General features: G+C 39.4%; 1 protein-coding gene across 3 annotated transcripts in view; it reads left to right on the forward strand.

Moving 5' to 3' along the window:
- The first annotated feature begins 512 nt into the window (after positions 1–512).
- The window catches only part of LOC107727513 (TSC22 domain family protein 2-like), a 25,562-nt gene continuing 16,478 nt past the window's right edge, over positions 513–9,596 (forward strand). For all 3 annotated transcript variants that reach the window (XR_001638368.1, XM_016537386.1, XM_016537388.1), the window contains exon 1: positions 513–2,558. Coding sequence is in view for 2 of the 3 variants with exons in the window: in XM_016537386.1 (XP_016392872.1) it covers positions 1,090–2,558 (1,469 nt within the window). In the remaining variant the exon portion in view is untranslated. The remainder of the gene's footprint in view (positions 2,559–9,596) is intronic.

The raw sequence follows: 9,596 nt of genomic DNA on the forward strand, positions 1-9,596 counted from the left end.
TTTAATATGCGCACATTGAAAACGAAAGGGTAAAGGAATCAATCAATTGAGTAGGAATCTACTGTATCTACAATCCGAGTAGCTGAGTCCTTAGCCATCTTCAAGAAACGACTAAAAACACATCTGTTCCACCTTTATTTGACCCTCTAACTCAAATAAATCTATTCTATTCTATTTTAATTCTACTTTATCTACATTTATCTTCTTTTTTTATTAAAAAAATGTATTTATATTTTTCTATTCTATTTTTTCTATTCTATCTACTTGTTTTTCTTTGTGTGTGTGTGTATGTGTTTGTATAATATATATATATATATACACCTTGCTACGTGTACTGCGTTAGGCTAACCGAGACTTGTCATTTGCACTTATATATTGTTGCTCTTTTGTTAGTTTTGACTGCTTCTATTGTCCTCATTTGTAAGTCGCTTTGGATAAAAGCGTCTGCTAAATGACTAAATGTAAATGTAAAGGAACTTACGCCACTGCACTTGTTTGAACGTAGGATCCGTATTCACCATCCTATTTACGCGCCATGCCTGTTGCGCTCGTTTCCCAGCATGCATCGCGAATTTACATAGCCATCTTGTCGGGAGGTGAAATTTTTCGATTTTCTGTTTCCGAAGTCTGCTAGTTATAGTTAGCTATAAACTTTAATTTCAAACTGTTTTCGTGATTGTTTTGTTAGTACGCCGGCATCTAGTCGCCGAGTGTCGTGACATATTAGGCGGCGTTTAAACGCGCTCGTTCCGGATGTGTTTGATACTCATATGTAACGTTAGGTAGAGAAGTGAGAGGCAGCAGGGGGAGTGAACGCAGCCGAATCTACGACAGCGGCCTTACACACACCGCCCTTACCGAGCTCTGATCACCAGCATATGAGGATAAATTAATAACCGACACGTCATCTCGCACACACGGCTCGCGGAGGTTGTTTTCGTCCGCCGCGCGCGCGTCGAAAATGCAACAGGAGAGAAGAGGAAGACGGATGACGCACGATCGTCGCGGAAAACTGTGAAATTTGGGGCAACTGTTTGCTGTTTTGTCAAGTCAGCGGCGTCTTTAAGGTGTCTCAAAAAGCTGTTAAGCATGTCTAGGATGCCGGCCAAGAAGAAGAGTTGCTTTCAGATCACGAGTGTGACTCAGGCTCAAGTCGCGGCCAACAACGCGACCGACGACACCGAGAGCCTGGATGACCCGGATGAGTCCCGGACAGAGGACGTGTCCTCCGAGATATTTGACAGGTCCAGGACTGAGGTATGTGACAGGAGCTCCTCAGAGGAGACTTTGAATAATGTGGGGGATTCAGAGGGACAGACTCCCCAGAACGGCGGGTTTGGCCCGCGCAACTTGGGTCACCACCAGGGCATCCAGGCCTCTGGGACTCAAACAGCGCAAGTCACTAGTTCATCAAGCGCGACGACTATAACCAGCTGCAGTTCTCGCTTCAGGGTCATTAAGCTTGATCACGGCACCGGAGAGCCCTTCAGGAGGGGCCGGTGGACCTGTATGGAGTATTACGAGAAAGACCCCGAGGGCTCTGGGATGAGCAGGACTGTGGATAGTATAAGGCACACCAATGTGACCGAGCCCGGAGCGGATAGAGACAGTGGGCTCGGGGCCACCGTCGGCTCCGTAATGTCTCCTGATGTAAATTCAGACGGGTCGTGTTTCACCAGTCCGCCTCATAATCTAGAATCGCACAGCTTCAACGTGGCCCTGGGGTCCGGGTCACCTGAGTCCTTTAGTAATAATAAGCCAGTGCCTCCGTCTGCTCAGCACAGTCTCCATCCACCCGCTCACGAGGGAGGACACCCGGGTGCCCACCTTCAGAAATCTCCCAGCATCCCTCCTTCTCCTCAAGTGCAGCCGCTGCTTTATCAACCCCAGCCTATTACGCACCAACTGCAAAGCCAGCCGGCTCTGATATCAACCAGTCAGCCTGATTACGGCCAGCGCAGCATGCCCATTACAGTCACCCAGACTCTCCCTGGGTTGAGCCTTTCCGTCGGACATGTCGTCAGTCAGGGGTTGTCCCCTCTTCCGACCCCGGCCACAGGAGGGGTGCAGGTTCTGGGTACACTAGAAATGTCTGGACTCCCTGGAGGTGTTCCCTTAGGGAGCGCACTGGTGTCGCCTGTCCCAAATCTGGCGCAGCATCCTGTGGTGGGGCTGTTGAGCAGCATCGCCCCTATACCCTCCATTCAGCAGCAGCAACCGGTGGCACAATACCAGGCCTCAGGAGTAATGCATGGTTTATCGACAACTCTGCAAAGCACTCAGAGCTTGCCTGTAGCACCGGTGACGCTCGCAGTAGGATCACTCAATACCTCCGCACACAGCCAGGCGTCCCAGGTTCCCCGCAATGGGACGGCAGCGGGAATGGGCACCAGCGTCTTCAGCCAGACGGATGAGAGTCGGAGGATGTCTGATGCGTCTGCTCAGGTTCACAGTAAAGACATGGTGAAGCCCTTAATCACAGAAGGCCTGCAGTTGCCCAGTCCGGCTGTCAACAGTCTTTTCGGTATACCCATTCCCATTGATGGGGAGGACGACAGGTGAGGTGCCACTGGTGATCTGAATGATTTAAGGGGTCTGACTGCTTGAACGTTCACTCTCATGCAGGGTTCCCACGGTCATGGAAGGCCTGGAAACGTCAAGGGATTTTAAAAACAAGTTTCTAGGCGTAGAAAACTCATTTGAATGATTATATAGTGGATTTTTTGAGGTACACTCAATATTTAATTAACTAGAATTTGGTCTGTGCAAGTGTTATCTCTATAAATAATAATAAAAAAAAAATTTAATAAAACTTTAACCAGTAATCAAGGAATTTGGTCTAAAGGTGTGGGAACCCTACTCTTCTTTTGTCTTGATTTAGTTTAGCTCCAGACAATGTTTTTTTTTTTTTTAAAGCATACACACAGGCTCAGGTAAGATTGTTTGATATTAATTGGAATATTTAATGGGAAAAATGTCAACAAATGTAGATGAACAGAAATGTAGCATGCACTTTGAATTATATTCAACAGGTTAATAGTCATTTACTGCTTCATCTTGGTAATTTTCCATGCAGCGTTCGTAGCATTAATGTGCAGCTCTCTGTGCATGCCTGCTGTGGTTGTTTTGTGAGGAATGCAGCGACGTGATGGATGTTTGGTTGTTCTCATTACTAGGATTGTGACATTTCTTGCCATTTCACTACCAGTTAAAAGTTTGGACACACCCACTCCTTTTTTTTTTTTTACATTAAAACAATTGAATTATGTGAGATACTTAGTGCACAGAAATGTTAAACCAACCTCATATAATCTGGTTTCCAGCTCTGGGCTGCGTTTCTCGATAACAATTGATCTTAACGCTTAAGAGCGTTTTCTACGAGTCATTTTACGAACGTTCGTTATTGTCTCACGTGCGTTTCCAGAAAAAGCACTTAACACAATCGCACGTAGCCATGCTTTAAGTGCTACTTAGGAGTCGCTATCCGTTTGTCAAGTGCTGAAATGTCAATTTATAGAATGGCCCGTAATTGTAGTACACGCTCGTTTATTGAACTGTTAACCTAATGCTGCGTTCCAGACAGCTCGGATATAATATAATATTAATCTACCATATATAATAATATATATTATATAGTAGATTAATATTGTACTTATAGATTAATATTATACTATGGTCCGCAAGTCTAAGATGATTTGTGAGATCCTTTTTACGATCAACTTAAGCTTACGATGCTTTTGGCAAACGCAGCCCTGTTCATTTTCGTAATAGTTGCATCCTGCTATTAAAATAAGATGAAATCTAAAAACTAATTTGATGACTTGTCTAGACCTTTTGACTGGTGAGGTGAGGTGCCATATCTTGTGATGCTCTTATGAAGTTGTTTACATTTCCACCAAAGTTTATTAGTTATGTATGAATTTTATTTGTTGGTAATGAAGTCGGTTATTTAGTTTAATATACACTACTGTTCAAAAGTTTGGGGTCCGTAAAATGTTCTTGAAAAAAGTCTCTTATGGTCACCAAGGCTGCATTTATTTGATCAAAATACGGTAAACCGCAATATTGTGAAATATTATTACAATTTAAAATAACTGCTTTCTATTTGAATATATTTTAAAGTTTTCAGCATCATTACTCCAGTCTTCAGTGTCACATGATCCTTCAGAAATCATTCTAAAATGCTGATTTGCAGCTCAGGAAACATTTTTTTTTTAATCAATGGTGAAAACAGTTGTGCTATCAGAAATGGAAAGTAAAAAAAGCTTTTATTTGAAACATTTTAACATTGTAAATGTGTTGTCACTTTTGATCAATTTAATGCATGCTTGCTGAAAAAGCTATTAATTAATTTTTTTTAAATGCATATAAAAAGTAAAAATATGCTGACCCCACATTTTTGAAATGTGTAGCCTATAAGACAAGTTGTTTTCAAAGTGACGTGAGGTTGTATTTTGAAAAGATATGGTTAATATGTACTGCTATAAAAATCTGTCAGAACCCTAAAAACAAACATTCAGACAAAAATGTTTCTTGTTTGTTTCCGGATGTCACAAGCGTGCCAGAAATGGCAATAACTATAAAATGCTTTCTCGATTGAAAAGCGACAGTGCATATCTGGTGACACAGTTTCAGTTGAGAAGTGTCACTGCTCGGCTTCCTCTTAGATGCTCGACTTTCGGTTCCAGCGTTGCAAGTTGTACACAATATATCAACTTGTTGGCATACTCAAGAGGAAATGGTGAACTGTCCAGGGCTTGAGATGATTCTGTGGCATTAACTTAGTGCTAGTTAGGAGTAGATTGAGCAGGCAGTGGTCGTAAACGCAAGAGCTGGATCTCAGTGTAATTCCGCCTACGTGCCATTCAGTCGCTCGGCCCGGGGTAAAGACGCTTGTCACTGGTGACACTTTTTGTAGCTGATATGCAGTGGGGGCCTGTGATAGTGAAGGCCTATCATGTAGTAAACAGTAGACCTTCCCCTATCTTTCACTTCTAGAGATAAGGTTGCTTCACTACGTGGTTAAAAACATATATTTTTTTTCTTTATTGCTCTTTTAAAAGACACAGACAGCCATCACACCCCATTTATGACTCTAAAGACATGTTTTTCACATTATATCTTCTTTATGTATAGTGGCATGAGTGTCCTTGGTCATCTGACAGGCAGTTGTTCAGATAACATGTTGAGTGATTTCCTCAAGAAGACAGCATTCCTGTTCAGGAATTACTGAAATATGCCATGCATCTGCCTTTGTTCCCCCACAAGCTTCATGAAAGTATTTAAAAATTGTTCACCTCGCAGCCACTGTTGTTCCTTTGTTTATTTTGTTGCACAGTGCAGATAGATTTATTTGTATATTTGGTTTGGTACACCTCGCGGATGTTTTGGTACACACCTGCAATTTTTAATCAGTGCAAGTGTACATTAATGTCTGTTGCACCTTTTTTTCTTTTTTGGTGATATCATTTTTTTTATAATAGTTTAAATAATGTGTGTAAGTTTAAATGTCATTCTGTTTTTTTTTTAAACAAAATAAAATGTAAATCAAAATAAAAATTGCAATGATCCTTCAGAAATCATTCTAAAATGCTGATTTGCAGCTCAGGAAACATTTTTTTTTTAATCAATGGTGAAAACAGTTGTGCTATCAGAAATGGAAAGTAAAAAAAGCTTTTATTTGAAACATTTTAACATTGTAAATGTGTTGTCACTTTTGATCAATTTAATGCATGCTTGCTGAAAAAGCTATTAATTAATTTTTTTTAAATGCATATAAAAAGTAAAAATATGCTGACCCCACATTTTTGAAATGTGTAGCCTATAAGACAAGTTGTTTTCAAAGTGACGTGAGGTTGTATTTTGAAAAGATATGGTTAATATGTACTGCTATAAAAATCTGTCAGAACCCTAAAAACAAACATTCAGACAAAAATGTTTCTTGTTTGTTTCCGGATGTCACAAGCGTGCCAGAAATGGCAATAACTATAAAATGCTTTCTCGATTGAAAAGCGACAGTGCATATCTGGTGACACAGTTTCAGTTGAGAAGTGTCACTGCTCGGCTTCCTCTTAGATGCTCGACTTTCGGTTCCAGCGTTGCAAGTTGTACACAATATATCAACTTGTTGGCATACTCAAGAGGAAATGGTGAACTGTCCAGGGCTTGAGATGATTCTGTGGCATTAACTTAGTGCTAGTTAGGAGTAGATTGAGCAGGCAGTGGTCGTAAACGCAAGAGCTGGATCTCAGTGTAATTCCGCCTACGTGCCATTCAGTCGCTCGGCCCGGGGTAAAGACGCTTGTCACTGGTGACACTTTTTGTAGCTGATATGCAGTGGGGGCCTGTGATAGTGAAGGCCTATCATGTAGTAAACAGTAGACCTTCCCCTATCTTTCACTTCTAGAGATAAGGTTGCTTCACTACGTGGTTAAAAACATATATTTTTTTTCTTTATTGCTCTTTTAAAAGACACAGACAGCCATCACACCCCATTTATGACTCTAAAGACATGTTTTTCACATTATATCTTCTTTATGTATAGTGGCATGAGTGTCCTTGGTCATCTGACAGGCAGTTGTTCAGATAACATGTTGAGTGATTTCCTCAAGAAGACAGCATTCCTGTTCAGGAATTACTGAAATATGCCATGCATCTGCCTTTGTTCCCCCACAAGCTTCATGAAAGTATTTAAAAATTGTTCACCTCGCAGCCACTGTTGTTCCTTTGTTTATTTTGTTGCACAGTGCAGATAGATTTATTTGTATATTTGGTTTGGTACACCTCGCGGATGTTTTGGTACACACCTGCAATTTTTAATCAGTGCAAGTGTACATTAATGTCTGTTGCACCTTTTTTTCTTTTTTGGTGATATCATTTTTTTTATAATAGTTTAAATAATGTGTGTAAGTTTAAATGTCATTCTGTTTTTTTTTTAAACAAAATAAAATGTAAATCAAAATAAAAATTGCACTACTGTTCAAACGTTTGGGGTCAATAATTAAAAACAAAACAAAACATTTATCCAGCAAGAAAACATTAAATTGACCAAAAGATTGATTTATAAATGCTTTAAAAAAAAAACAAAACAAATTTTCATCAAAGAATTCTGAAAGGAATGTTTCCACAAAAATATTAACATTGATAATAATAAGAAATGTTTCTTTAGCACTAAATATTAGAATGATTTCTGAAGGATCATGTGGTACCGAAGACTGGAGTAATGATGCTGAAAATTCAGCTTTGGATCACAGGAATTATTATTTTTTAAATATATTAAAATAAAAAAAGTTACTTTAAATTGTAATAATATTTTACAACAATACTGTTTTTACTGTATTTTTGATCAGATAAATGCAGCCGTGGTAAACAGAAGAGACTTTACTCAAAAACATTAAAAACTCATACTGACCTCAAACTTGAATGGTAGTATTTTTTTAGAACCAAATATTTTTAGAACCATTAGTATTTTTCCATTGTGACATGACAACTCCATGACCGTTAAATGCATTTCTTGCTACCAATTCTCATTGCAGTAACAGAGGTTTTCTTTTTTGGCATTCCCATTATTATGGGATTAATGTATGCATTTGCCCCATTGCAGTAAATTACTGTAATGTTTTTTTTTTCTTCCTTTTTAAAAAAATTTACATTGCTGTGATTTGGTAATGAGAACAGAAGGGGGTAAAATGTGCTTAATATCTATTAAAATGTCACAATGCAAGCATCTTAATGGTTTTTTGAACGGGACATTTTTTGGTTTGTTTTGATTTGGTGTGAAATATGACGTGAAATCCACCCAATGAGCTCAATCAACAAAACACTGATTGCATCACACAGTCATTCACAACACAGACCAGGTCCAAGTCCCGCAGAGTAAGTTAATAATTACTTTGTCCCATATGTGATGTTTTTTGTCATTGTAAGTCTTAGGATTATGAGTCTTAACATCTGAAAGTGTTTCAGATGAATTAGCTCTTTGTGCAACATGAGATCAGATTTTGCCCCATCTGCTGGTTAGAATGCGTAACCGCTTCTGTTTTTGCCTTTTCAGAGATTTGATGGTGTATGTTGGCATATAACATCCCCTGACAGATCTCCAGTTATGTAAGCCTGACCAATAGAAGATGAAGATTAGCTTTAAAAGGTTAAAGCCTTAAGCTGCATTATCTTCCGCTTTCAGGACTAGCTTAGTTTTGTTTCTTGATTTAAAACCATTGTTTTACTAGTCTTATGTAAGTGTCATGCAGTGAAGTGTCATACATTTGATTCATGCGTCTCAATCTCTCAACAGCAGCACAGGTCAGAATGTACCTTCTCACCCAATCTGTCCATCTTTCTCTTTCTCTCTAATGCCTCTCGTGGCTCTCATACCTGACAGCGTCTTTGTATTTGGCAAGCATTCACTCTTTCTTTTAAAACACGCTTCTCTCAACACCGCTGACGGTAAAGCAGTACACGAGCTGTCAGAGTCTTCAGAACACACTTTTCTGGTACTTCCTGTGGGGGAACTTCTGTAGGCCTTCGCTCATGTAGTGTCTTGTGTTGTCACGATCTTTCCGATCTCACTTTTGTCTTAAGAATAAAAGCTGCTGCTTTCGTGTTGTGCAAGCGGCAGTCGCACTACATTTTTAAACATGGAATTTATTTGACACTTGTAAGTGACTGATTTGGAACGCTCTGCGTTGGCAGGAACCCCATGTAGCCTATCATACAAATAGCACTCCTAATGTGAAGTGCACTAATTGATTCCAATAGAGTTTGTCGCTAAGCTGACGTCACAATACTCTAAGCATAAAAAATACACAGTGCACACAAATTGAGTAAATTTTATACTTTTTGTTGGGATGGATCAATACCACTTTTTCCTTTTTCCCATCCCATAACGATACTGATACTGCAACAACCCTGAGTTATATATAAACTTCTTGATGACTGGTGCTTCCCCTCACCACTCTCTGCTCTCCATTGAACTGCTTTTGTAGTTGTAATAATCAGCTTATTTGTAATGAATGCACTAGTGTTGGGCGATATGCTCAATTTTCATATCGTCCTATCGTCAGCTTGTGAGATCGCCGATGCACGATATTATCGTGCTAATTTATGTAATTATTTACTTAGTTTCATTGCGAGAAAGTGAACCAACTCCAGCGTAAGGCTAAAAGCAGCCTGTTTTTAATATGACTGAATTTGTATTTAACATAACAAATTAATTGAATTTGTAGTTAACTTAACAAATTAATAGAAACATCGTAAGTTACTAATTATAATGCTTACATTTCCTCAGTTATTCAAAAAGCAGCTACAGAAAACGAGCAAAGAACATTACATTACCAAAGAACATCATCACAAGCTCAGTCTAGCGCGAGTTTATGCACTTTAAAAACACTCCCGTTAAACTCGGTGAATATACACTATATGATGAATAAATCTCTTATACATCGGACGTACATCTGCACTTTGTTGTTTATAATGAGAGAATTCGCGAGTCAGAATTCAGTCAGCGTGCGCCGAACAACAGAACTCTGCTGTTTCAGTGATGACTCATCTGAACACCTCTGATTGGCCATTGCATTCATAATCTCATCTGAATCGTT

This window comes from Sinocyclocheilus rhinocerous, unplaced genomic scaffold (assembly GCF_001515625.1).
Source record: "Sinocyclocheilus rhinocerous isolate Xijiao unplaced genomic scaffold, SAMN03320098_v1.1 scaffold306, whole genome shotgun sequence".
Taxonomy (NCBI): Eukaryota; Metazoa; Chordata; class Actinopteri; order Cypriniformes; family Cyprinidae; genus Sinocyclocheilus; species Sinocyclocheilus rhinocerous.